Source organism: Pezoporus occidentalis, unplaced genomic scaffold (genome assembly GCF_034315485.1).
Source record: "Pezoporus occidentalis ecotype Australia unplaced genomic scaffold, CSIRO_AGI_Poc_V1 ctg263, whole genome shotgun sequence".
In the NCBI taxonomy this organism is placed as follows: Eukaryota; Metazoa; Chordata; class Aves; order Psittaciformes; family Psittacidae; genus Pezoporus; species Pezoporus occidentalis.
Genome location: NW_026914534.1, coordinates 1,344,849 through 1,372,807, shown reverse-complemented (window position 1 = coordinate 1,372,807; position 27,959 = coordinate 1,344,849). Strand labels below are relative to the sequence as shown.

At 52.9% G+C, this 27,959-nt stretch overlaps 2 protein-coding genes across 6 annotated transcripts; both read left to right on the top strand.

The window, feature by feature from the left end:
- Nucleotides 1-5,079: 5,079 nt before the first annotated feature.
- On the top strand, nucleotides 5,080-10,470 carry SMIM45 (small integral membrane protein 45). Of its 2 annotated transcripts, none has more exons than XM_062624185.1 (3): nucleotides 5,080-5,594; nucleotides 7,870-7,945; nucleotides 8,440-10,470. In XM_062624185.1, the coding sequence occupies exon 3, from the start codon at nucleotides 8,442-8,444 to the stop codon at nucleotides 8,646-8,648; it is 207 nt and encodes a 68-aa protein (XP_062480169.1). In that variant the 5' UTR covers nucleotides 5,080-5,594; nucleotides 7,870-7,945; nucleotides 8,440-8,441; the 3' UTR covers nucleotides 8,649-10,470. The 2 variants fall into 2 exon arrangements, with proteins under 2 accessions (XP_062480169.1, XP_062480168.1); XM_062624184.1 differs by having other exon boundaries at nucleotides 5,081-5,344.
- Nucleotides 10,471-11,658: 1,188 nt separating this feature from the next.
- SEPTIN3 (septin 3) lies at nucleotides 11,659-25,968 on the top strand. Of its 4 annotated transcripts, none has more exons than XM_062624212.1 (10): nucleotides 11,659-11,997; nucleotides 18,824-19,015; nucleotides 19,246-19,374; nucleotides 20,094-20,175; nucleotides 20,553-20,690; nucleotides 21,044-21,161; nucleotides 21,594-21,689; nucleotides 23,216-23,315; nucleotides 23,800-23,851; nucleotides 25,098-25,968. In XM_062624212.1, exons 1-10 carry the CDS (start codon nucleotides 11,685-11,687, stop codon nucleotides 25,231-25,233), a joined length of 1,356 nt encoding a protein of 451 aa, XP_062480196.1. In that variant the 5' UTR covers nucleotides 11,659-11,684; the 3' UTR covers nucleotides 25,234-25,968. The 4 variants fall into 4 exon arrangements, with proteins under 4 accessions (XP_062480196.1, XP_062480197.1, XP_062480198.1 ...); XM_062624213.1 differs by having other exon boundaries at nucleotides 11,675-11,997; nucleotides 23,219-23,315; XM_062624214.1 differs by lacking the exon at nucleotides 11,659-11,997 and adding an exon at nucleotides 13,470-13,711.
- Nucleotides 25,969-27,959: the final 1,991 nt, after the last annotated feature.

Here is a 27,959-nt window from a genome sequence, read left to right as displayed (position 1 = left end):
GCCCAGGTTTGGCTCCAGCTTGATGTGGGGCAGGGTCCAGGATCCCCTCAGCTCCCTGCTGGGGCTGGCCCTCCTTCTGCCATCAGCCAGGTTAGCTGTGAATGCCAGATGTGCCATGGGGAGGAAGAAGGCCACAGGAGGATGAAGACATCTTCCCCCGCTGCAGCAAGCAGGAGAGGGGAGGCAGAGGGGAGTGAGGGTGGTGTAATGTAAGCTGACATTACATGGCTGCCATGGCTTTTTTGATCTTGACAAAGGCAGACGGTTCCGCTCCTCCTTGCCAGCATGACACAAATTACAGGTGAAGCAGAAGAGATTACAGGATATTTCTGGTGGTTGTTGAGTTTGACGGGGGGAAGGGAAGACGTGTCCTGAAGATGGGAGGCAGGCAGATGCGGTAAATAAAGAGACCCAGCTCCCAGGTTTTGGGGAGATGGAGAGCAATTAGGACAATGCTCATTTGGGCTGCTGTGGAAATATGCTAAAAGCTGTGGCACCCACCTAAAAGGTGTTTGTCCTCTTTGTGCTCCTGTTGCCTGCTCTCTGGCAGCGCAGCAGGACCTGGGTGGCTTCAGTGTTTGCTGGGGGAGATGCTCGCTGTTCCCTGTCACTGCAGGCTTCCTCCTTTTCACAACATGCTGTCTGTTGAGGTGCAGTGGGTCCAGGGGAGCTACCACCAATCCCACAGTTATTTTGTCTTGTCCCTAGCAGGTTTATTGGCTGTCCCTGGGCAGAATTCCCGTTGCAGGGCTGACCCCCACTTTCCTGTGGGGACACAGAGGTTCACCCCACTCCCTCCTCTGTGTGCCGCCTTCACTGCACCCTTTAGCCAGAGGGGCTCTTAGCCCCTTACCAACAGAGGGGTTAATGGGATGGGGGGAGTGCAGTGGTACTGCCGGTCCCTGCCTGAAAGTCCAGGCTTTGGCAGAGCAAATGTACTCCTGCGTTGCAAAGCCGCTGACAGATAGCTGGCACTGCGAGCTGCGCCAGGCAGATTCACTTTGCCTTCCTTCCTCTTTGAAATGTGGGCAGGGATGCTCCACGGGGGATGAAGAGCCAGCAGAGCGAGCTCACCTCTCTGGGGAGCCAGAGGGGAGAGCAGAAGTCACCGTCTTGTACCCTCAATGGCTATTTACCCATAGACCAGGGGGTATGAAACAGATCTAATGCCAAAAGGTAGCATTTATAAACTGCTTTGCATGGGAGAGAATAGCATAAGGAGGTGGAGACTCAGACTGGCAATGTGCCTGCAGCTCTTGTCTAGATCTGTAGCTTGGCAAGGAGAGGAGGGGAGAGGGTTTAGACACAATTGGTGATGGACCCTGTGGTATATTTTACATATCACTGTATGGCTGTGTCAGGCCGTTTCACCTCTTTCCACCCTGTTTCCAGTTTGCAAAGCAGGAATAATGAGTCCATCTCCCCTTCTGAGCTGTGCAGGAGAGCTGATGCAGGGGTGTGAGTGCCCTGGCCCCCAGCTCAGGCAGAAGGGACAAGAGCAGGGCATGATACAGAAGGGTAAAGCTCCTGATAGTACTCCGTGGGGCACTGTATATTGCTGTGGTAGAACAAACCATTCAAAAAATGAGTAGAAGTGTAATTGTAGCCAATGTGAAAATTCTCTGGTGCTGCCAATGAAGGCAATTTGCATCAGTGAGACTTGGTCTGGCCATCACCAGTCCTCCCAGGAATGGTGTAGTCACTTCTGCAGCAGGACAGCACCACCTGCTAGAAAAAAATGTTATACAGCACACCTTGCCGTCATGTATCCTTGGCCACTTTGCTGTGTACTTCACCCAGTGGGTTGATGACTGACTCTTGAGATACTTTCTCTGAATGATCATAGAACCACAGAACAGTTTGGGTTGGAAGAGACCTTAAAGCTCACCCAGTTCCACCCCCCTGCCACGGGCAGGGACACCTTCCACTAGACCAAGTTGCTCCAAGTCCTCTTCAACCTGGCCTTGAACACTGCCAGGGATGGGGCAGCCACAGCTTCTCTGGGCAACCTGTGCCAGTGCCTCAGCACCCTAACAGGGAAGAATTTCTTCCTTATCTCTAGCCTAAATCTCCCCTCAGTCAGCTTAAAGCCATTTCCCCTTGTCCTGTCACTCTGTTCTCCAAGCAGCCAGAGGAGCAAAGGAGACAGGCTTTGGAGATAGTCTCAAAAGGAGTGCTGACCCCAGTGGTCCCTGTTGTCTCAGCACCTGCTCCCAGATCTCCTGGCAGTGGTGGTTTCATCCCAGCCCCATTCAGCACGAGTTTTGGAGATGTCACCTGGCCGTGTTTCGCTGTCTCTGAGGTGACCTCTCACAGTGCTGCCCAGGAAGCTTGCAGAACACAAAGTCGTGTATTTCATTGCGCTTGTTCTCTCACTAATAGACAAAAACAATATCAGTTGCAGCAAGTGCTAATTGTTAGGGAAACTAATGACATTTCCACATATGTTGCTGGCAACTTCAGCTTCCTTTGGCAAAGGCTCCCCCCAGCTATCATTAGGCACAGAGTAAGTCTGATTTTTCCATTCTGCTCTTTAATTTAAGTCACCGCACACATTTCCTTACCTTTTTGATCAACTCAGCAAAGCTTCTCAATTGGGTTTCCTTATTGGAAGCTGCAGTAGCACCCAGAAGGCAGGTTATTCTGCTTTTCCACCAGAGTGTCTGACTTATGCCCTGCCATGCACCCAGGGTGCCTTCTGCATCCTGCAGCACCTCCCTCCCCTCCAGCAGCTGAGCAGGGAGGTATTTCTGTGACTCTTGCAGGAGTTTTGCCCTCTACTGCAGCAGTTGGGGGAGGCTAGTTTGATACAATGCAACTTCTCCCATGCCTCTACTGACCTTGAGAGAGTAGTGTTTGCTGGATTGGTCTTGCCTTAAAACCAGGCAGACTAGTGTCTGATTATCTTGGAAGATGCTGATAAAAGCCTAAGGGATGCTAAAGAACCCCAAGAAAACCTGTTAGGCCAAAACTTGAATGACAATCAGGTTTGGGATTAAGCCCAGCTCAGTATGTTGTTCATGCTGTGATTTCTGGGCATGCGACAAGCAGGAAGCATGTGGCTGAGGTTGCCCAACCATCTGCTTTTTCTCCAGCCAGAACTTTTGTCTGAGAAGGGTTTCATGGTCTCTGCTCTGTCTGGGTGGCCCTCTCACATCAAACACAACCCCATGCTTGCCTTCATCATGCAGGTGAATCTGTGGCTGCCCAGACATACGGAGAGTCAGAAGCCTGGTGGTGGGCAAGTATCCTGGAGTGAATGGCTTTGAGGGGCTTGTGTGTGCACAGCCACTCAGGGGCTTCCTGCAAGTGAGGTGGAAGCAGCTGGAAGTCCCCCTGGGCCAGGCAGAATGATATGCACATGCTTATGCCTGGAAGATGCTGAGTGGCGCACAGCAGCCTTATTCATAGTGAAAGCTGAGCAGCAGTGAAGCGTTTCCATGTGGTTTGGGCTGTACATGGAGCCTGGAGCCGTCCCAATGCCATACCTCTTGTCAGAAACCAAAGGATGTGACAGCACCTGAGAGCCCTGTCACAGACAGCAAGAGCTGCCGTGGAGTCAGAGGTAGAGGCTCTGCAAGCATATCCCAGCTCCTGTGCTCATTTCCTGCTACCTCCAAGGGTGCTTTGGACTCAGCTGGGAGGGTTCTTGAAGTAAGGGAGGCTGCCATGTCATGACATGTACTGTGCCTTTGCCTACCCTTAGGGTTTGCTCTGGGAACACAATAAATAATATCCTTTCAACATTTTATTTTTTCTTTTAAATCTGTTTGGCTTTTGATTTGTCCAAACCACATTTCTCTCCCAGTACTGTCAAAACCATGAGGCTTCTGCTTTTCTCTTAATGCAGTGGGATTAGTGAAGCAGTTATTGCACTGGTGGTCAAGGTGGGTGTCATGGTTGAAGCTCAGTGAGGTTAAAATTAAGGTGCACTTGCAGGCTTCTCTCTGGAGGCACATGGCAACCATCTGGAGTGCCCATCAAACCAAGAAGCAGTTCGCTAATCCTGATGGATCTGATCCTCCATGCAAATATCCTGCTAGGTAGAGGGGTATATCGAACCTATACTCAATGCTTGTAAGCTATTATGAAGTTACATCAAGCAGAAGTGGGGCTTGGGAGGACAAAAGGAGGATCAGAAAGAAATGGTAGAGTGTGCCAGCCACCTTCCACAGCTCCTAGCACAGCCCTATCCCTGCACCAATGCATGAAACCCCAGCGCAGACCAGGAGACAGGTCGCTTGGGACCCTTTGGAGCTAGCAAGCACATATGGGCTCTGTGACGAACTTGGGGAGGGAACGAATCCCTTTGTGCCTGGAACACAATCTACTGGGAAGCCAGACCTTGCACCTCACAGCTCCTGGGGCATAGGCATGTAGCGGGCATGAATCTGGAGCTCAGACAGTTTGGTGGATATTAGTAGCCACCAGGCCTTGACAACCACCCCTTGCAGGTGCCCTGCGGGGCTGTAGGTGTTAGAGGCTAAGCGGGCAGGGCTGGAGCGAGTTGTTGGATGGATTTTGTTAGAACACTTGTATTAAACGACTGCTGGGTCATGGTGAAAAATTCCCTGTGTACAAAAAAAAAACAAAACACAAACAACAACAACAGCAAAATAGTTTGGTAGCTGTTCGGTGGTGTTTGTTCTGTGCTGCTTTGAAAAGCCAAAAATGTTTTAACATTGCAGCAGCCGTGACAGGGCCAGGTATGGGTCTAGGAAACAGTGTATTCCATTGAAAGCAAAAACACTACTTCAGGCAGCGATGTTTTTGTTTTCCACTGGAAGATAGTTTTGGTCAGTGTTGATTATTTCATTTTTGCATAAACCCCTCAAAGGGAGTACTAACCTCCCTCCCCCTTTCACTCCTGCCTCCCCCTGCCTCCATCCCGCTGCTGACAAGCCCCAGCCCCTGGCGGGGCTCACCGGTAGAACTGCGGAACCTTAACATCTCGTACATTTCCATCATCCCGAGCCTACACACGTGTCCCCTAGCACTTCGCCTCCTCCCCAGCCCCATCCTTCCTTCTCAGCCCGGTGGAGAGCAGCTGCTCCGGCGCTGCAGCCCGGGCTGCGGGTGATGCGGGAAGAGGGAAGAACATGCCTCGGCCGCGTCTCCCGTGGCTCCCTCCCGGGTACCATGTGCGGGTGAGCTCGGGAAGCCCGTTGCCATAACGACGGCTGCTAAAATCCTCCCGCCGCCTCCAGCTCTCCCCTACGCGGGGATGCAATTGGTGCAGACGCTCCCTCCTTCGGGGGCTGAGGCCGGCGGAGGGTGCCCTGGAGAGGCTGGAGGGGGGCTGTAGCTGCCGGGGAGGCGATGGGGGAAGCCCGCAGGAGCTGCGGTGGGAAATGAGGCTGCGTGTCACCCCTGCACGCCCCCGCCATCCCTCCTTCCCTCCCTCATTCTCTCCTGACTTCCCTCCTTCCCTCCCGCCCTTCGCCTGTCGCCTCTCTCTGTCGCCCTCCTCTCCCGGAGCGGGGTCCCTTCTCCCTGGCACTGCCAGCTGGGGAAAGAGCCCGACTCATCCCGACCGGCCCGGCTGATGCCGGAGGGAGCAGCCTCACCCCGTCTCCCTGCGGCCGTGGAAGGAGGTAGGTGGCACGTTGCAGGGCAGGTGATGGGGTTTTGTCGGGGATGCAATGTATGGGAGCGGGGTCGTGTCCTGGTCCCCAGCCATCGGCAGCCCCTTGCCCCAAGCTGCCCCGGGGTGCCCAGTCCTTGGGAGTCCTCTATAGTCGGGGTGAGCCCGTGGCTGGTAACGCTGCAACCTGGTGTGTGCTCCCACCCATTCACACGGGAAGGTTTTGTGCCATGTCCTGGCACTCTGCATGGCACTCCTGCCTCATTCACCCCTGCCTGGTCACCACTGTGTTTCCATGTCCCCTGCAAGCCCCCTCTCCCTGCTCCTGGCCTCTCCTGAGCAGTTTCTGCCAGGTCACTTTCAGTATGCCCCTGGGTTGCCCATCACAAGGGCACCCACAGCACATGGGGGGGGGGGGGGCAGCAGGAGGTGGCATGAAGGGATGCAGGGGTGACATTGAAGGAGAGGGACTGGAATGACACATGTAGCAGAGTTTTCTAAAGGGTCAGTCAGCTTACCTCTGTGAGATGCTGCCTCAGATGAAGGACCAAGAACACTTACATTGTCTCTGGGAGGTCACAGATGTCCCATTGCAAATGGGGTGCTGAGTACTACTGGTCCAGCAAGGGTTAAGGCACATTTAATATATGCAGGGCTGCTCCAGAAAGCTGACATCTTTGACTAAAACTCCCTCTTTTCAGCATTTTCAGCCAAAATCTGCTCACCCACCTGACAAGAGCAAGGGCTTTGCTGGGTTAGTCCTGCAGAGGCTGTGTGTGTGGGGAATGACACCTCAGCTTAGCCATGGCCAGGATCCTTCACTGGGGCTAGGGACAGGCGAGTGAGGGGGGAAGCAGCACAAGGTGAGGGCTGCATAGCAAGTAGACTGAAGAATAGGCTGCTGGCGAGGAGCTGGGAAGTGCTGGCGCTGCCGGCTACAGAGAAAGGATAAATTGGGAAGTCTGTAAGGCTGCTTTTTATTGCGGTACTTTTTGGATGGCAGCTTCACTCCCAGGTTTGGAAAGCAGACGGTCAGGGAAGGAAATGAGGTTGCTGGCTTTTCTCCCGTTGCACCGGGGGCCCCAAGCCCGAGTCACCTTTTCTGACCATTGGTGTCATGAGCTGGGGCTGATGGCAGAGGCACCTCTGGAAGAGGGGTTTGCAGCATCCTTGTCCTCCAGCCTGGCTGCAGCAGCTGAGGGGTGCAGGGGGTGCACAGGAGCTGCTTCTGCAGAGCATGGAGGAAAGTTGCACTGAGGGGCCTCTTGCCAAACCTGGACCTCAGACTCCTGTCAGGAGGCATGGTCTGTGCTTAATTCCTTCTGGAAGCCCCACAGCAGGATCCCTGCTCCCCACAACACATCTGCAATGTTACTGCAGGCTGGGGCAGGGAGCTTCTCCTGAGGGAGGCAGAGGCAGCCGTGAAGAGGTGGGAGCAGCACCAAGACTGCCTTTTGCTCCCAGCCATATGGTGGCTGATGCTGAGCTGCCCAGTCCCCTTGCTCTTGATCAGGTGGAGCAAGGACCTGGCAAAAGGGAGGCGTGAATCATTGAGAGCGAGATGGAAAAAGTCCTCCAGGACTTGGCAATGGTAGGGGCAGCACCATGAGCAGCAAATCCAGTGGCTGCTGAAAGCCAAACAGCATGGTAGGAGGAGGCAAAATCCTCTGAGGTCTTCCCTGTCAGGCAAGGAGAACAGATAAGTATCAACATCCGTGCCAGTAAGTGGGAGGAAACACAGGCCAGAAGCAGGAAAGAGGATGGAGATGCTCAGAGCTCTCCCCAGCCTCCCCTTAAGTGCCCCACACAAGGAAGGCAGTGGACATGAGGTTGCAGGCTGAGGGGTGTCTTGGGTGACAGTTGCAGGTGGCATCTTTCAGGTATCTGGAAAAGCAGGAGCTTGGCATGGGTGCAGCTCTGCCTTATCTGTTGCCACTGAAATCAAGGGGCATTTCAACACCCTCACTGGAGGGCAAGCCTGTAGGGCTGCTTTTTGTGCCTGAGCCTGGCACTACTGTGGGTTGTAATGCGGATTGCGCCATCGCAAAGGATGGGGATAAGAGCTGGGCACAAACATGGTGCCATTACAGCTTTTAAATTGCCCTGAGTCAGGGTGTATGTTGGCCAGGGCACCAGCAGGTTGTGGGGCTGGAGCCCCATCTGCCTGCCCCTCCATAAAGCCTCAGCCTTGGTGGCCAGGCAGGAAAAGGTTTTCTGTCCTCCTCACTCATTTTTAGCACCGGATCGACAGTGATCATGCGTCTATGTTGTTTTTTGTCCCCCAGGGCAGCACTGCTGCAGACTCGGCACCTCATTCCTGGGTGGCAAGGGGTTCCTGGCAAGACAGATCGGCTGCCCCTGGTAAGTGGCTCCCGCTGCCCAGCACCTGATGTGATGTGGGATCTGGGCTCTGTTCAGCCAAGCGTTGCAAGGTCCTTGAGCCTTGGCAAAGCGGGACACCAAATAGGTGAGCAGCAAGGAAGGGCTCAACCCCAAGCCAGACCAGCTCAGACTGGGTATTCAGAGGGGTCATGGAGCATCAGGCAAAAGAGCAGCAGAATCCCCTACAAGCAGATGAGGAGCAGGGCTGGGGGCTCAGGCTCACCCCTGTCTATGGGGAGGGAGCAGGACTGCCACTCAGTGAGGGGGTGCCAGCAATGAGCCAAAGGGATTGCTCTCTTCCAAAGGCTGAAGTGCCTTGGTGTGCGACCTAGCACAAACGAGAGTGTGGTGGGGCAGTGAGGAAGGGTGTAGGGAGGCTGGGCCCTGCTGATGGGGCAGGTGTCTCATCATGAAGCTTGTTGTGTTTCTTGGGTGCTTACACTGCATGGGGTTTCTTGCCTTTTCTCTGGCAGCCATGCCCCACTTCTTGGATTGGTTTGTGCCGGTGTATCTGATGATCTCTATTCTCATCCTGGTGGGCTTTGGAGCTTGCATTTACTACTTTGAGCCAGGACTCCAGGAAGCCCATAAGTGGCGAACTCAGAGGCCGATAATGGAACGAGACCTTCGGAAGACACTGATGATTCGGGACAACCTGGCCTTTGGGGTGCCCGAGGTTTGACACGCTGCCCATCCAGTCCAGAAGAGCCTCTCCTGCATGGACAGCAGTCTGCAAGCCTCAGCACGGATGACAGTCCGGCCCTGTGCAAGCTGTGCTGATAGCAGCTTTGCTCTTTGCTGGTCTGAGTTTTGTACTCACCACTCACCTTTCTGCCCCTTTGTTTCTTAGGCAAGGTTTGTGTGGCACTGTAGGCTCAGGGCTTCCCACATGCTCATAGCCCTCACCCAGCCAAGGACTTCTGCTCCTTCCCATGGCCAAGACTGGTGAATGACTCAAATGAAAGGTCCCTTGGTAATCATACCTTCTCCCTCCCTGCCAGCCCAGCCAGTGCAATGCCCAGTGTGTACAGGCAGGTTTGGGAGAGCTCTGAACCTGTGGCAGCAGGTTGTCTCAAAAGCCTCTCATCACCTCTCCTACTACCCCAACACCCACCCTTTGGATGCAGTGGGTGCAGCAGTGAGTACCCTGGACATGCAGGGCCCTGTGTGCCCCACTCCTAATGTCCCAGGGGATGTCAGACAATGCCACCACCACATCTGCATGAGTCTGTGCATCCCATGCCGCCTCATGAACCTGCCAGTAGCAGAGTGACCCACATCCCCAGGGTGCTGTCTCTGTTTAGTCCCTGATGGCTGCTTTGGGCAGCAGGAGTCTCTCAAGCCAGCTGCCTGAATCTGCCATGTGTCCTAGATGGGCTCATGTCACTCAGTTTCTCCTGTGAACCCGTCAATGGAAGGTTTCTCTTCTATTCCCAAAGAAAGGAGGAGGGTGTCCTGGGCTGGTTTGAGTGAGTGATGGTCCGTGGGTAATTCTCTGGGGATGAAAATTAATTTCTAGCTCTATGGTTTCTGGCTGAGGAAGGAATGGGTCAGAACATCCTGCAAATATTCTTGAGTCTTTCTGGGACATTTCATCCCTCATTCAGTCCTTACATTCAGCCAAAAAACAGAGATGTGAGTACCCTAACTGTGGAGTCTTGCTCTGCAGGGAGATGCAGTGAGTGAGATTACTCCTGTTCCCAAAGTAATGCTTGCCCTGGCAAGCAATTGCTCAAAGTGCAGGTGCAGCCTGAAACAGGTAAATCCCATGTATTTTTGTGCCTTGGTGACTTGAGCTGTGAAAGGGAAATGCCGTGGGGCTGGGCTGCATGGTCTGCATGGCTCACATCCCCTGCCCTCTGGCACAACACAGCCATATCTCCAAGCGCCAGCTTGGAAGCCTTCTTCCTCACCTCCACTCCCTTGTAGCTGGGGCAGCACTGAGCACGGACCCCAGCTGAGACATGGTGTAGCAATAAAGCACTCTGTACTGGAGCTGAGGGGCTTGGAGTCACCAGGGACAGGTTACACCGTCCCTGTGGGAAGGGGGGTCTGGTCTCTGGGGCCTGAGCCAGTGCAGACTGCTCTGCCATCGCACCTTCTCCAAACCTGCTTTCACCCGCTGAGTGGGAAGAGAAGAGGGAAAGCCACCAGCCCGGTAAAACCGAAGGGCTGGGTCTGCTGCTGCTGCCCTCACCCGGCCGGCATCCGTGGTGTGGTGGGGCTCCCCTGTGCCCTCCTCTGCGCCCCCCTCTGAGTGCTGTCCTGCCTGTTCTCACCTCCGCTCTGCTCATGACTTGCTATAGAAACCAAGCAAAAAGAAGACAACAAACAGGTCAGGGCTGGACTAGAGAGAAGCTGGTTGTTCACCTCCTCTGGCTTGTCTCGCGCTGTCAGTCCTAATGCAGCCAATATTAAGCCAGGTATTTTCCATGTGTATGAAGGACTTTATTGCCAGCGGTGTCAAAGCCCTCCCCAGTGGAATAAAGTTATGTGACAAAATGCGTGGCCAATGCTCGTTTTTCCTGTTGTTCCCCCTGGAAGCTGCCTCCCTGCAGCTCCAGGCAGGTAGCAAGGACCAGCGTGCAGTGAGGTTTCCTTTACAGCAGGGTAGGTCCTCATCCGCGTGGTGTCTGTGCCGGTTATGCCACAGGGCTATCTAGGAATAATTCAGCCAAATGCAAACACTGCCTGAAAACTGAGACTGTGACACCCCTATGGGACCTGTGCAGCCAGAGAGACCTCAGGGGAGAGGGAAATAGTCACTGAATTAAACTGTGTAAAGCATCAGGCAAGATACTCAGTGCTGGGCATACTGCCCAGGATCAGGTTGGTCTTTTCCACCTTCTCTGTCTCTTTGCCTTTAAAGTAGCAGAGAAGTTAGTTTGTCCTTATCCCCAGCACTCCTCACAGCTTGTTGTTATCCCTCCAGCCCTCAGCCCTGGCCACCCAAAGGCTGGGTGCATGACCTGACATGCCACTGTGGGTGCCATGCTTTGCGTGCTACGTGTGCCCATCTCTCCTCTTTGCTCCCATTTGCCCAACAAAACACACATATTCTCATCCTGTTCCACCAAAACACTTTTCTTCTTCCTTCCTTTGTCACTGCATTGCCCTTCGAAGTCTCTTTCATGGTGAGGAAGGTGCACAGTGGAAAGCTGCTTGCTCGACCCCGAAGCTGACAAAATTAAGAAACAATCAGTATAATGAAGCAGCAGAAGAAAACCAGAGTAAAGGAAAGAAGCGTTAACCTTGATGAACGCCTGATGAGCGAACTTTCTCAGGAGGGCATAATCCTGTAACTGAAATTTGCTATTTGAAGGGGGGGGGGGGGGGGGTGAGAGGATGGAGAAACATTTAAAAAATTCAGAGATTTTCTTTTTTTTTTTTCTTTTTTTTTTTTTCCCAATCACCCCGGTTGTCCTTGGGAGCAGCCAGCACCGGCCTGACCCGGTGGGTCTGCACTGCTCCATCACCTCCCACCAGGAGAGCAGGGCAGGGGCTGTGCCGTGGGGCTGCCCATGGCACGGAGCCAGGAAGGCGCCAGGGCAGGGGCAGGAGCGGCCGCAGCGCTAGGCGTGGGCACAGGGCACAGGCTCGCTATTGTCCTGCCCGGAGGCGGGCTGGCCGCTGGGCAGCGCTGCCGGGGAGCTGCGCCCCGGGACGCCGCGGCCCCGGCAGGGGGGACCGCCGGGACCCTGCCCTCGTTCTTGCAGCCATGGAGGAGGACGTCGCCCATCACCGCGGCCACCTGCCCGTTCCAGGCGGCCCCAGTCGCATCCCGACCCCGTCGCAGCGGCGGGACAGCCCCCTTGGTGCCCCCACGAAGCGGAGCTGCCTCTCGGTCACCCTGCGCCAGGCCAGTGTGGATGCCGGGGGGCTCCCCTGGGAGCGGCTGCGGGGTCCGGCCCCCATCACCCCCGTCCCCCCTCGGCCTCGGCCCACAGTGGCCTCGGGGTCCCAGCGATGTGGCGGGGCCGAAGCCTCCCTGGTGATGAAGATGGGGGTTCCCTGCGCCCCACCATGTTCCGGTGGGTCTCTGCTGCTGGGATGGGCTGGGCAAGGGGGGAGGGAGGCGCAAAGGGGTGCCTTGGTAGTGCCATGGGGCTTGGCATGGGGCAGGGCCCTGCGGGAGCAATGGGGGGACATGGGGAGGATGGGGAGCAATTCCTTCCTTGGAGGCCATTTCTCCTTTCCCTACACTGGGAATGTGGGTGGGCAAAGGCAGACAGGAGGTGAGCCTGTGTGGAGGTGAGCCTGGCACTCAGCAAGGAAATGGACAGCCATGGGCACCATGACAGGAGATGCTGGGGGTGCTGGGATGTTTCTCTGTCTGTCATCTGTCTTAGGCAGCCAGGCTGTGGACCACTCAGCCTACTCTGGGTAATGACTGACAGTGATTCCTAAATGGTCCTGTAACCCACAGAGGGTGCAGTTTCCTTTTTGCCCTGGCCCCAGCACAGCATTGCAGGGGCAGAGTGCAGCCAGGGCTCACAAACAGACTCACAGAATGGTTTGGGTTGCAAGGGACATTAAAGCGCATCCAGTTCCTACTCCATGCCATGGGCAGGGGCACCTTCTGCTAGAGCAGGTTGCTCCAAGGCCCTGTGTCCAACCTGTCCTTGAACGCTGCCAGGGATGGGGCAGTCACAACTTCCTTGGGCAGTTCCAGGTTTTTTTCCCCACTGTCTAATCTAAATCTCTCCTCTGACTGTTTATATCCATTCCCCCTTGTTCTGTCACTACTTGCTCTTGTAAAAAGTCCCTTTCCAGATTTCTTGTAGAATGCAGGAGAAGGAAACACAGAGAGGGGAAGGGGCATCCCCCTCCAGGATGTGCCCCCTCTCCAGATGCAAGCACATCCACTGGGCACATGCAGGTGGGCAGTGCAGGCATGTGTGTATGCCTGCGGGGGCACACGGGATGTGACCTGCGTACCCCAGCATGGCCCATGGGCAGCGCCTCTTCCTGCTCACCACACACATGAACACACACGCACGTACACACTCATGCACACGTGTACACACACACACAGAGGGGACAGCGCTCGCTCTGCCTCTGCACCACGGGCTGAGAGCCAGGAGTCACAGCTCCAGAAGAGAGAAGGTTTCTCACGCCTCCACAAGCGGATCTGAAGGGCAAGTCACTTCTGATGAGCCAAAACATTCCTAATTTCCCTCCTCCGGGAAAGCAGAAGGGAGGCCTTGCAATAAATACCTAGGGGAAAAGAGTGCCCTTGAGTGCCCTGCCAGAGCCAAGCTGTGAAGGGTTAAAGATCTTCCTCCCTAAACAAGCAGAGATGCTGAAAACGCTGGGGAATTGGGAGGGAAAGGGGTAAGAAAAGGCCTGTGTAATGTGGGTGTGCAAGGGGGGCCCCTCCAGGGCACGGAGGGGGCCCATTGGCGGTGCTGTCCCCATCCCGGTGGTTGTTCGCCCCCCCGGAGGGGCCGGGGCCCGGGATGGAGCCGGGGAGGGTGCGCGGGGGGAGATTTTGCGGCGATGTTTAATATTCAGGTCACATGACGATGGCAGCAGGAGCAGCACCAGCATCCCCTCTCCGCTGAAATAGCCACTGGAGAAGGAGGGGAAGGAGAGGTGGGGAGAAGAGGATACAGGGAAGAAAGAGGGAGGTAAAAGCGGCGCCTCGTAGCCCACCGTGCCCTGCCAGCGTCAGGCTAGGAAAGTAAGGGGAAACCCACCCCCTTGGGCGAGGATTCGGAGACAAAGGAAGCTTCATGTTCAAAGGTAGGATGCTCTGGGCTTGGCAGGGCTGGGCGATGCCGGAGGGACGCCGCTGGGGCTTTTTGTGCAGGCACCCTCCGCTGTGCTTCCATACTGCCCAGCTCTGGCCACGGAGGAGGAATAACCCCGAAGGGCAGCAGGGGAAATCGGTCCTGGCTTTGTCTGTCTTCGTTTTTCCTTTTGGTGGCAGCAGTCTGGCATGAAGGAGAATGAGATGGGCTGTTTGCGGATCTGATCTGGAGTAGCTGCCGTCAGGGGCTGCTTTGAAAGAGATAATCCGAGCTGGTCCAGGGCTGCAGGAAGCCCACAAGCTGCTCGTCGGCTGGCTTGTCCCTTGCTAGTGACAGGCAGCGGCTGCAGGGGCAATATCCTGTGCTGCTCCTTGGGCATCTGTGCAGGAGCCAGCGGCGGGCAGGGAGGCCCTGCACGGGCGGGAAGGCGGGCAGGAGCACAGGCAGCTGCGGTGGTCCAGGGGTGCTCAGCATCCTCTCGCCCTGTGGTACAGCCGTGCCACCCAGGGGTGAGCCGGGCTATGGGGTAAGAGATGCACGGCCGGGGACTGGCAGTCTGGGTACAGCTGGGGCTGAGGTGAGCATCTAACCCTGCAGCGGCGGGGCTGGGGACGTGCCCGGCCCCTTCACCTCCAGCCCCTTCACTTCCAGAGAACCTTCAGCACACACTGCCCTAGATTTCACTGCGGCCCTGGCAGAGCCAGGCTCCTGCCTGAGCCCTCTGCAGAGCACTGAAGGGAAGGAAGGTTGCTGCCAGGAAGGCTGCAGCAGCTGAAGGACTGGGATGAGTTTCCCTGCTTCACTGGAAATGTTCAGCGGTCCTCAGGCCAGGCAAAAAGATCTGGTAAGAAAAATGGCTCTGTTCTGCACCCTGAGGTCACGCAGTGCATCCGGCACAGCTTAGCCTTTGCACTGCACAACTGGGAGAAATGCCTGGGTCATCACAGAAACTGAGGGGTAAAAGGGATTTTCCAGTAGAGGGATGCTCAGTCCAGCACCTTCAGATCAGAAGCAATGCCTGCAAGCCCCAGGGAGGAAGGGCTATTGAAGGAGCTGCTGGCTTTTCTTCCCAGGAACCTGGTGTTACCCCTGTCAGACACCTTCAAGCTCCAACCCCATCCTTCCTCCCTGTTCCATGTTTGCAGGCAGTGGAACTGTGGGTCCAGAGCCATGCAAGTGGAAGGGGCTGGGGTGAGACTCATGTGTCGATTTCTGCCTCCAGCCAGAGCAGGACAGCCTCATGCCACACGGGAGCTGCCAGGAGGTTGTCCATGTGGGGGTTAAATAGCCTTTCCTTGCTGGAAGCTGGGCTGTGGTGAGCAACTGTTTGCAGCCCTCCCTCCCTCTTACCACTTAGACAAAGGATGGGAAGGCAGGGGGAGGGGATGCTACTGTATCTGGGTTATGGGGACAGAGTAGATGTTAGTCCCAGCTATCTGAGCCCCTAAGGGACCCGCAGGGCCACCTCTGTCCCCAGCTATCTGCTGTGAACACGAGGTAGGCAGATGTGAAGCGTGTGCTTCAGGAGTGGTGTTTGCAGCTGGACATGTACATCAGCCTTTCAGGGAGTGGTTTTGGGGTGGATAAGGGGGTGTTAGAAGGAGGAGCCAGCTGGGACCATGGGGACCTCTCCAGGCACCCATTGCCCTTCTGGCTCTGCCCTCCCTGGTCCCAGATGCTGCACCTCTCCCTGCTCCAGAGCCAAGTGGAGCATCTCCTATGAGCCAGAGATTATCCCCTGTCAGCCCAGCCCAAGCCAGCTCCCACCAGGAACCAGGCAGCAATGACCTCTTAAATGAACTTGGCTTAGCACATGGAACTAAGTGGCAAGGAAAAGGGTGACAATGCAAGCAGCGGATGCAAGTGGTTAACCTTGGCTAACCCTCTATTCATTATCAGCTGTACTGGCTGTAGTACCCTATCATGTATTCATTACAGCAGACATCTGGAGGGGCCAGGATGTGCCTAGCATGCACAATAGTACCCCTTGACCAGTCATTCAGGGCACTAATGAGGTTTCCTAGCGGCATTAGCATTACTGCATGTGAAGCGGAGCCATTCCCAAGAGACCAAGTAGGCACGTTTCATGTCTCAAGGAGGTTGTCATAGCTCTGCCTTGGTTTTTGCAGACCCTGACCTCCCCAGCAAGCTGCTCCTCAGCTGGCTCCTTGGACTCCTCTGTGGGAGTCAAGAAGCGGAAAACTGTGTGTGGAAAGCTGAGCCCTTGGGCACCTCTTTGCAAAATGGGGCTTCCCTGCCCGAGGCTGTGTGGAAAGAGAGTTAAAAGGGAGGGTGCCTACACTGAGACCTTGAATGTCCAAAATCAAATGCTCAGGGCAACATCACTGATGGAAAATCCAGGAAATGTTTAAGGAGTCTTCTGCAGATCTTTTCTCTTGATCTCAGGGCTTTATATAGGTGGTCAGGAACCTGACTCTGAAATATCTGCTCCAGCTGCTGCAAGCTCCTGGCTCCAGCAGTAAAGCCTGCAAACAGATGGCCACATATTGAATGTCCACAGCAGAGTTGGGAACATCTCCTGGCTCTGGGCAAAGCATCCTTCGGTGAGATTGAGGTATGAGCTATGAACTTCTTAGTGAGCCTTGAGGTTGGCTGCCAGCAATTTACCTGCTTCCTCCTCCCTGTGTAAGAATAAGGAGGCATAAAAGAGAGGGCAATAGATTCCCTGAAGACAAGCTACAGCCCAGGCAGCAAAAGGGTTGCAGCCAGGTCGTGCAGTCATCCCATGCAGCTGCTCAGCTGGGCTTTCTTCTCACCTTATCCTGCTCCCTGTCCACCTCTGGTGTTTATTTGCCCCCATTACTGCAGTAGGCAAGTGCGCTACTGGGGCCACAATCCCCTGCCCCATTTCCCCACATCATTCCCTCTCTCATTCTCTCTTCTCCCTGTCTTTGGAGTAGGTGGGACGAGAGCAGGTCTCTGTGAGCTGTGCACTGGAGGATGCTGCAGCAGGATGAGGGGCATGGCACAGCCACATGACTATGGCACAGGTCCTGTACCTGGGTGAGGAGGGGCAAAGGGCAGAGTGCAAGAGAGCTGGCTGCCTTGGTCCACCATGCTGTGCAGGGCTCTCCTGGCTGGCAGCAGCTTTGAGAAAGCTGGGAAAAGACAGCAGGAGCCCCAGGGGGTGCTCCGTCAGCAGGGAAGGCACAGACGAGCCGTGATGGGTGCAAGAGCAGACTGCAGCTGGGAAGCATTTGGCTGGGCAGGCTGCTCCCCCGGCAGCTGCCCGGCAGCATGAGGTGCTCTGAGTTGCCAACCTGGCTCAAGCCAACAGTCCATCTTGTGCTCTGGTCCCCCCAGGCTACTGCTCGCTGCTTCAGGAGAGGATGGTGATAGCTCAGAGTGAGGGACCATCTCCAGCAGAGCTCTCCCCTGCCAGCAAGGTGAAGGTACAAGAACCTTCAGACGTTATCCACAGTGCTGTGCATGGGTGGAAGTGCTACCACCCTCTCCCACAGGGGGAACATCCCTTCTCCCACTCTAACATAAAAAACTTACCAAGTGGTGTCAAAGGGGCTGGGTGGAGGCACCCTTCTCCCTGACAGTGGTGGCCCTTCCACAAGGTCCGCCCTCAGCACATGATCATGGGGTATTAAAGATTACATACAATGTAAAATCTTCACTGTGTAGAGCAGCCCTTGTGCCTATGTAAGGGCTTTGATGTGGAAATGCTGGGCAGGGTCACCAGCCACCCATGCAGCCTAACCCTGTCCTCAAACAACATCACTCTGACCTCTCCCCAGCCCCGGTCTCTGCCTGGCCCGGCTGAGCTGTCACAAGGACCCTGAACTGGTGCTGCCAGTGTCCCCAGCCTGGTGACCTCTGAATCACCTTCCTCTCCAAGCAGCATCCATCACCCACTGAATGGCAGTCGCTTGCCTGGCTTCTCACATCCTCCTCTGCAGCCAATGGGTTCTGCTGAGTGGAGCGAAAAACTCCACCGAATGATGGAAAGGGATAATTTAGTGTGAGATACTTCAACTGAAGTGGCCTCCAAAACAAGTGGAGTGCTTAGCAAGCAAAAACAGATGCTGTCCCTGTCCTGGGAAAATAACCATCTAATGAGACAAAGCATGGGGGAGTCAAGTAATTAGAGTGGGAGAGGCTTTAGTTTGCAGCTGGTCTGTGTATGAAAGGTATTTGATTCCCATCCCCTTCATCTTCCTTTCTAGATTTATCCCTCATGCCTCCCTTCCCCATCAATTACAGCTTTTATCCCATGTCATGTTCTCTCCCAACCTCCAGCTTCCTCCCAGCGGGTGGGGGCTGCTCGCTAATGAGACAAGAGATGGAGATAAATGGATGAGGCCCACCTCAAGCAGTGTGTGCCATCACCTGAAAGAGTCAGGGAGCCCATAAAGCCAGCAGGAGCTTTCTCTTTGCCTGTTTGTTTTACATGGAAGAAGTGAGGAGGGAAAGATGCAGATAATTCGTTTATTGGTCACAATGATTAGTTTCTTGAGCATAACAAAACCCATTGATCTATGGGTGGGAGGTAAGTGCAGAGGTTGTGACCATGCTTTGCACTTCCATCACTGCCTTTCTCTGAGGAACTCAGCCTTCACAGCACAGGCAATAATGCAGCTGTCCCTGGCAAGGTCTAAGCTTTGAAGTCCTCATGGTAAATCCCAAACTTTGTTTCAATGACAGGACTTGACACATGATAGTTTTTGGAAGTCTGTTCCACTGCGAATTTCATGCTAAACTTGGAGGGGCAAAACACTGGTGAACCTGGTAAGAACTGGGAGACAAAACTGAGGAGGCACACACAGAACTTTGGGCACCCAAATAGGTACCCAGCCAGGTTCACCTCGTGCTGAGGTAGCATTCAGCATGCTGCATGCTCAACAAACCCCATTTCTCTACCTCCTCATCTGGTATGATACATTGAAGGGTGTGCTGGAAATTCAAGTAGATGTTCCTCCCTGAAGAGGAACTTCTTACTGCTACAATCTTGCCATCCAGTCATCAAGTACCCTTGAAATGGATGCTCAAAGTTGCCCTCAGTCCCTGTGACAAGTCAGCAAGGGGGTCCTTATTACACCTTAATGATGATTTTTCAATCTTTCTCCCTATGTAGGACCAGTGGAGAACAAAAACGAAGCAGCCATGTCTGAGCTGGTCCCAGAGCCACGACAAAAACCAGTCGTACCAATGAAACCCATGGGCATTAACGCCAACTTGCTGGGCTACATCGGTATAGACACCATCATTGAGCAGATGCGTAAGAAAACAATGAAGACAGGTTTTGACTTCAACATCATGGTTGTAGGTAGGCACGTAGCAGTTGAGGTACTGGGAACCATGGCCAGGGACTCTCCTATGGGGTCAGGTGGGAGGGCAAGCCCTGCAGAGAGGAGTTGGTGCAGGGGAAAGGAGAGCCTGCACAAGGCAAGGAGACCCCTGCAGTCCCTTCTCCTGCCAGCCTGGCTCCATCCCCTGGGCCTGCTGTCATTGCAGGGCTGTGGCACATGTCATAGGCTTCCTCTTTGCAATCCTCAGGTCAGAGTGGACTGGGAAAATCTACATTGGTGAACACCCTCTTCAAATCCCAGGTGAGCCGCAAATCTTCAGGATGGAACCGGGAGGAGAAGATCCCCAAGACAGTGGAGATCAAAGCCATTGGGCATGGTAAGAGCCAGGCTGCTGGGGTGAAGCAATACTTATGCTTCAGCACAGTCTTGCAGAAGACCCCAGTAGTTTATGCAAACAGTTCTTTGGTATTAGGCAGTCCTTTATTCATGGGAAGCTAAAGGACAAGTGTCAGTTTTAGATGGCCTCAGATCCAGCCATGGCTTTTCTTAAACAGTGATGCCACTGATGCCACAGCTAAAAGTGAGGGGTAGAAAAAGAGTTATAGATGTTTCTTCTGCCAACACATTAGTCTACATATGCGGATTAAGCCCTGCTGTAAGTCATTCCCACCTGCGGACACTTAATAGTCAATACAAGCTGCATTAGTGGGTTCCCATCCCAAGTTTGGTAGAATACATCTCCTCATGGCAAAGCATCAGCACAGCTTCTACAGTGGTGCAGAGTAATGTGTATCATCTCAGATTCAGGATGGGGAGGACAAGTTGTGTAAGACAGGTACTAGCTCTGGGCCACAAACTGAGCACAAATCCATTTTCCTGTGGCAGAGTAGTATAAGGTGGCTTTGGTGCAGAGGTCAGCAAAATTTGGTGTCAGAAATGCAAGTGGGGGTCACCACTGTTGAGGCATGACCCAGCCTAGCCTGGTCATGCTTGCTGGGCAGGGATGAAGGCAGAGCACTCTTGTTCCCTTGTAGGGTACAGAAACATGAGCAGTGCCCTGGGAGGTTTATTGATTGTTTGCAATGTCTTTCCCAGTCATTGAAGAAGGCGGTGTCAAAATGAAGCTGACAGTGATTGACACACCAGGATTTGGGGACCAGATCAACAACGAGAACTGGTGAGTTTTACATGGTCAAGACCTTGTGTCACAGAAAGGGCTGGAGTTGAGGTGGTATATGGAGCAACTCTCATCTACTTGGCCTGGAAAGCACCTGGGACTCCTATTGCACTTAGGGAGCCAGTAGTGGGGACATGGAACTGTGAGCACCTTGGGTCTGTGTGCATGCTCGGGGGTATGCACACATTACATAGGAAGTGCCTATTTCTGTGCCCAGTTACAGAAACTCTTAAACATCTCAGCTAATGGTGAGATGCTTGTGGTGGGTATTTTTTATGCCTGAGTGTGCTTTGCTGCTGTCAGAGCTAGGAACACTGTAGGCAGGAACATGTGGAGATTTGTACCTGTCTATTCATCTCTCTCTCCCACCTTAACAGCTGGGAGCCTATTGAGAAATACATCAATGAGCAATATGAAAAATTTCTGAAAGAGGAGGTGAATATTGCAAGGAAGAAACGAATTCCAGACACGCGAGTGCACTGCTGCCTCTACTTCATCTCCCCCACAGGCCACTCGTATGTACACAGTCCCCCATCCTTCCTCAAGTCCTCAGTGCTCTGTACCAGATACATACCCTGCACTGTTCCATCTCAGGCCCAGGGGTCCTGCCTGCAGGACTGGCCACTGTTTAGCTTAATTTCGAGTGCTGTGGGGCTTGGAAGGGTCTAGGATAACAAGGGCAGGAGAAATACCACTGTTTTTTGGGAGAGGGCAGGATGGATAGGAAGAAGGAAATGAGAGCACAGTGGTGGCAAGCAGGGTACGTACAAGGGGGGTTAATTGATGCCCTGATGCTGGGAGAGTCACTAGGATGAAAGGGGAGGAGGGTAAAGTGACCCTTTCCATGTTGTTCCCCCTTGGGCTGCAGCCTGCGGCCTTTGGACCTGGAGTTTATGAAACATCTCAGCAAAGTAGTGAACATCATCCCAGTTATTGCCAAGGCTGACACCATGACCTTGGAGGAAAAGACTGAGTTCAAACAAAGAGTGAGTATCTCCTCTCCTGCATGAGATCCTTCCCTGCCCTGGCTTGGAGGTGGGAGAAATGCACGCTATGCTTCTTCCTGGGATTGCAGCACAGTCCCTGGGGCATGCGCAGAGTCTAGTGCTGGGTTGGTGGGTAAGTCCTGAAGATGCAGCTGTTTGTGGCAAGAAAGGCATCTGTTAGAGGGGGAAGAAACGTGTATCCCTGTGTCATCTAGTGTCACGGGAACAGCAGAGCAAGACAAGTAACTGGGGGTTGGGAAGAAAGACTCATCATTGCCTCTGTGTGTCCTCACTTTGCTGCACAGTTCCCAGGCACAATCCCTCCAGCCCCTGCCTGCTGGAAGGATGTCCCAGATGTGTTTGCCCAGACACCCCACCTGCCTTTCCCTCAGCTTTGTGTTGCTTTGTGCTCCAAGATGTGTCTCTGCCCAGGTACGCAAAGAGCTAGAAGTAAATGGGATCGAGTTTTACCCCCAGAAAGAGTTTGATGAGGACTTGGAGGATAAAACAGAGAACGACAAAATCAGGGTAGGAAACATTTTATCATGGGAGGGGAAGGGGGGATGAGGGCTTGTCATATTTAACAAGTGTAAAATGGACATGTGTCACTAGAGGTTTTTAAGTGCTTCTTGGTTCATGAATGAAAGATGCAACAGATGTAGGGACCTTCTGGTCAGCTAAAGGAGACAAGCTTCTTTGGATGAGCCTTCCATTCCTCAGTAGTCCATGCTCCTAGTCACTTTTTCCTGTGACTGCTCCAGTTTGATTTGATTTTGTAGCACTGGTGCTGGTACCCGATGCTCTCCCATCTCTCCTGAGATCTGAACTGCTAAACCCATGGACCACATGTGCATTTTAAACAATTGTATCACGCTGGTGGCTCATGGTCATTCTGCATCTGACTAGCACATGGGGTCCTTCCACTCCCTCAGACACTACTTGCTCATGAGCTCTGAAGTTGTAGCAGAAATTCTTGCTGTTATTCCCAAAATGCTGCTCTTTGTGCCTCAAACTTACATCTTCCCATATAATAACCCAGGCTGCTTTCGTACTGACAACACCTCTTGGCCTCGTGATGCTAGTGCATTTTGTTATCCCACCCATCATTTTTGTAGCTAGGCTCTTATTGAAAATAGACTGGCATCCACACAGTCCTCAAGAAACTCTTGTACTGCTCCCTGACAATTGCCCTTTTGACTGCCCCAACTGTCACAGCCCCAGCAGAAATTCCCACCTTGTCCATCTTATTAATCATTTCCCATTTGGCAATATATTACAAATTCTGGAGAAGACTAGATGGGTTTTGCTCCTTCTCCAAACAGTTACTGGTTTTGACGAGAGCACCAACCACATTTTGTTCTGCACTTCAGCATCACATGTAAGAAATAAACTGCTTTTTGATCTCCGCTCCTTTGGTAACTGCAGTCCCTTCCCAGGCCCAGTGATACTATAAAGCAGAGCGAATCTATGAACATCCAGCACCTGTGTTCTGGAAATGAATGGTTTCTCCCTGTGCTAAGAGTCTCAGTCACCAATAGCCTCACCTACTGTCCCACTTCCCAGGAAAGCTGCATCCCCACCCCATTTCTGGTCTTCCTCAGTACAACCATTTCAGACATTAAACTTGTTGAATGTTCATGTGTCTTGCTGGGGAGGATTATTTTGAGTTATCTCCTTCTTCTGGTGGAGAACTACAACCTGGTTGAGAAACAGGGCAAATTCTCTATATGGATAATGCTGGGCTGACAGACCCTCGTAAGAAGTACCAGCCAAGGTACTTCTTATTTGGTTATCCCCCTCTTCAGAAATGCTGGAGATGGGAACAGAAAAGCTCTTCCCCCCTGCCCCATCAGAGTCTTTGCACTGCTGCAAACTACCCACTAAGCTTGGGGAGTGCAAGGGTAAAGAGGACTGCCAGTGTTGTCCTGGAGAATCTCTCCTCTTGGAAAAGGCCTTATGTTTGGTGAGCTGAGAGGAGGAAAGCAGATGGGGAACAGTGACTGTGCTGCTCTCTGGAATGGGTTCAATAGATCTCTGCACATGTCTCTCCCCAGCAGGAAAGCATGCCCTTTGCAGTAGTGGGCAGCGACAAGGAATACCAAGTGAATGGCAAAAGAGTCCTGGGCAGGAAAACACCTTGGGGAATCATTGAAGGTAAAAGAATCCCTTGTTTCTGGGAGCTGAAAGTTTCTCTGCAGGCCCCAGTAATAAACCAGGATCCAGACGGCATGTCCCATGGCCACCTTCCCATCCCTTTTGTGATAAACTTTTTGAAACCAAGCAAGAGGAGAATGCTCAAATAGCACTGTTGGGAGGGAACTGGCATGGTCAATGTGGTACCCCTGCTGCCAACTGGTAGGAGCTGGAGCCACTCTGAACAGCACCGTGTGTGAGGCTGAGGTCCTGAGGCTGCCTTGGTTTTCAAATACAATTGCACACATGACTGCTCAGCATCTGTTAGCATGTCTCCTCAATGCCTGACTGTGCCTTTCAGATAGCTGTCTGTCCCTTCTGAAGTATGCAGGCTCTGCCCACCAGAACCTGCCCCATAGCAATGACCTTCCCATGCTCTTCCATGTAACCAGAAAGCGGTTGCTGGAAAAAGTCAAACCTAACATTTGCTTGCTATTTTTTTCAGTGGAAAACCTGACTCACTGTGAATTTGCCCTACTTCGAGATTTTGTCATCAGGTAAGGCCATGGTCACACACCAGTTTGCTCTTGATGAGCAGGGTGTCTTCCTGAGACCCTCTTAGAGTGAAATAGCCCCTATGGAAATGAAAATAGAGTATATTTCAGGCACTGAAGACTTATGTGGGGTAGGGTTAGACTGAGTTAAGGGCTGGATGCTCTAGTGCCTCTCTTAGTGACACGACCACTATGTGAAGTAGGTACTAGTTTCATGTATGAGCTGGATGCCTGGAGAAAAGCAGGGTACTATCACCCCCCCCTTATATCCCATTAAGGATATTAGGTTGAAACTGCTTCTATTTTTTGCTGACAATGGGTTTGGGATGGAGTCGGTGAAAAAGAGGCCACTACCACATCCTAGGTCATGTGTCCTACCAGGCTGAGAGATGTGCTGGAATATATGACCTGGAAATGGAAAGTTCTGTATTTCATTGTCCAGTCTTATTTCTACTCTGTTTCATGGAGTTGTCTCAGCACAAGTGATACCTGCCCTAAATTCTGTAGAAGAGGTGCAGACCCAGGGTCACCTCAGTTCCCTATAAATATAAGAAGGTTTTAAAACAACACCAAAACTAAGAAAATAAAGGAAACACTCTTAGAAGATGGAGCCCTGTGGCTCATTCCACCTGTTGGTATGGTGGTATTGAGACATGCTTGGACATCACCCCACTGCCCTCTTTTTGTTCTGCGATACCTTCTGCAGCAGACATGCTTCCCCTGAGTCTTACAGTGAAAACATCCTAACCAAGTGACCATCACAAACTACACAGAAATCCAAGCCCACAGGCTTTCTATGGAGGCTAAAGATGATGTTCACAGCATTGTTCTGAGGTAACATCTGCAGTGGACGTGCTACACCCTCCTGGTGCTTGTCTTGTGCTTTCTTGTCTCACCTCTGCTTCAGATGAGATAAGACCATGTCTGCTCTGACATACCAGGATGGCCAGTGGCTGTCCCACTGGCACAGATGTGAGCAGCAGGACACTGGCAAGCACAGACAGGGATTTCAGCCGATATCCTGCATCCTGCATATGTATTCTTGAATGCTGATGCTCCAGCTCTCAGCTATGTATGATGGCACCCATGCAATCCACGCAGAAAGGGGTATGCTCACTAGCCAGACTGCCTGAAGAGATCTTCCATTTATCTTGGGGAATAAAATGATCATCAGAAGATTAATACTGACTGAGCTCATCTTGCTTATCGTATCTTCCTCCTAACCCCACCTTCACCTTGCCCCCTGCAGGACCCACCTTCAGGACCTGAAAGAAGTGACCCACAACATCCACTATGAGACCTACAGGGCCAAGCGGCTGAATGACAACGGAGGGCTGCCCCCCATGACTGTCGAGACAGAGGAAAACCATGAAAGTAACCTGTGAATGACACACACACACATCCCCACTGTCACTCAGTGTCTCTGGATATGACAACCCACCCCTGCTACCCTTGAGTCTACCATGGACCCATCTTGAAACATGTGGTGCATCCTCCATGTGTGTGAGAGGATGCGAGTGTGAGTGTGTGTGCGTGCCTACCTATGTGCCAGAGAGTGACCCAAGGTGAGGTCTCCCTGTCCTCCCCAGAGTGTCCTCATCCTCAGTTTGTTTTTTGCATAGCGGACTGTCTGTCATGTTCCTTTCTCTTGTTTCTGTGTCTCAGCTCTCTGTCGTGTCTGGGGGGAATAGGGATGGGGGGGAAGGATTTCTAGGAGCAGGAGAGGTTTGGAGGTGGGAGGTGTGGGTCATGCTGTGGTCCTGTTTTAATCACTTGGAGACACGGCAAGGAGAGACTCCAGGAGAGATGGTGGAGCCAGTGCTCGCAGTGTCTTCAAGTGAGGGCAGCAGAGATTTCTCTTGGCTCCTCAGTGCGTGGGAAGGCAGCTGGTTGGGCTGAGGGCATGGTAGCCCAGCTTTTTAAGCCCATTTCTTGCTGTGGCTTCCCAAGGGGAAATGGCAGCTTGGAAGTGGATAAGCGACAGACACATTTTGTGGTTCAGAGGAAGTGACCAGTGGGAGGAGACAGAATTAGTTCTTGGGCTGTAGCATCTATTGAGAAGCATCAAAGTGCTTGAGGAAAATAGCTGTATTTGAAAAAAAAAAAAGAGAAAAGCAAAACCCAGAGAAAAAGAACATGTTTCTGCTGCAGAGGCTGCATTTGCCCTGCTCAGTGCTAAGATCCAAAGCCGTGCTTGTGTCACAGGCTCCTGATCCTGTACAGATGAGACCAAGCTGTCCTGCAGTCACTCCATCTCATCCCCCATTGCAGCAGTCTCTCTCCACCAGTACTGAGCCAGTTCTGGACGAGCCTTCCCCCCACAACACAGCCCCTGTGCTGTGGGAGCACAGGGAAGACAGTGCCATGGGGGGGTCTCTGTTGGGAGCTTCCCAGGGGCAGCCCTGCTCAGCACAGGGCCTTCAGGATCTTGAAGGAGTACAAAGAGCCATGGATTGAGAAGCACTGGGTCTCTACTGATGATGGGAACAAAAGAGATATCTCCTCTTCCCTTGCTGAAATGTCTGCCTTTGCTACTCCAGCAGTCTCAGCTTGTGCTGCTCCTCCACCCTCTTACTGCCCTCCCAGCTTCCATGGCCCCTTTCCCTGTGCTTTTGTTGTTACTCCCTTTTAGCCCTCCATATCTTGCTTTCTTACTTTCTTTCTCTATCTCACTTTCTCTGCTCTTGACCCTTTCTGTCTCTCCTTCATCTCTCCGAGCACTTGAACCTTCCTCTTCTCCAGACTGCTTTCTCCCCCTTCATCTCCCAATCTCTCACAACTCCTCATCGATGTGTCCTCTCAAAAAGCTCTCATTTTACCTTCCCCTGGAGGGAAGGTAAAGACCCAGGAGCAGAAAGAGGCACAACTTTACCGAAGCTATATGCTTGTGTCTAGCTGGCATCAACTCTTTTCTGGGTATCGCTAAGCCAGGTGGAAAGTGTCAGGGCTGGCTGGGAAGATGGGAAGAGAGGAGAATGTCCCTAGTTTGGCAGTCTCTGCCTGTCACCTAGCACATCACATGGCTGGCCAGGGTTGTCACCTCCAGGAGAATTTCCGGTTGCACTTCAAATGCAAGTGCAGAATGCCATAGCACGGGATGGCAGCGCTGAAAGGGAAGGGAGTGCAATGGGTTTGGGATAAGGTTGGGAAGGCTGGCACAGGAGAGAGTGAGGAAGAGGTCCCAGCAAGGGAACAGCAAAGGACTGAAGCCAAACCTGAGGGTGGTTGATAGAGCTGTACAGGGGACATGGCTAGGAGAGGGTTCTCCAAGCCTCAGCAAAAACATCTGAGAGCATATGTCCATCCTGTGGCTTTCTCTGGTGCTGTCCCTGCAAAGCAAAGGTCTCCTCACTCCTGCATTCCCACCTGTCCACACAAACCAGACATTCTCAGAACTGCTGGGACACAAGGGCCATACCAGCCCTTTGTGGTCCTTTCACCACCCATGTTCACAGCTCCACATACAGCTTCCACCCGCACCAGCCCTGCTTGACCTGCAGAGAACAAAAGCCCCATCACCAGTACTATGGACCCTACAGAAACCGTACACTGCTCCCCATCCTGCCACCTACACTGGCCAGCATGGGGTCAGAGCCTCCTCCCAGCTTGTCTCCACCAGCCATGGAGGAGTTCTCAGCATCACTGGCTACCAGAAGCATCTTCTCAGCCTTCTCTGCTCTGGCTGCTCCTGCCCAGCCTCTACATGTTTTAAACCCAGAGCAGTAGGAAAGACTCCCTCAGGGCTCCTCTTCTTCACTGCACTGAAGCACGAAGTGATGCTCCATCGTCTAGAGGAACTCTCTTGCCACTGGTCTGCATCACCTTGGGCTGTGGTATGGTAATTCCTATGACTCTCGGCCCCAAACACGGGTTATGGCAAAGACTGCCCTGCTTAATTGCAAAGCAGACCCCACACAACAGAAAGAATTTTTCTTTGCTTGTAAGTGGATTGCAAGGACAAGGCCATGTGTTTGCTCTGTAGGTTTAGGAATTTTTGTTTGTAATAAGGTGTTTTTTAAGCTCTGCTCTATAATTTCCTGCCAGATCATGGACTAATTCTAAAGAATCCATAAAAGTGAGCTGAGAAAAACAGGCTCAGCTATTCCTCACT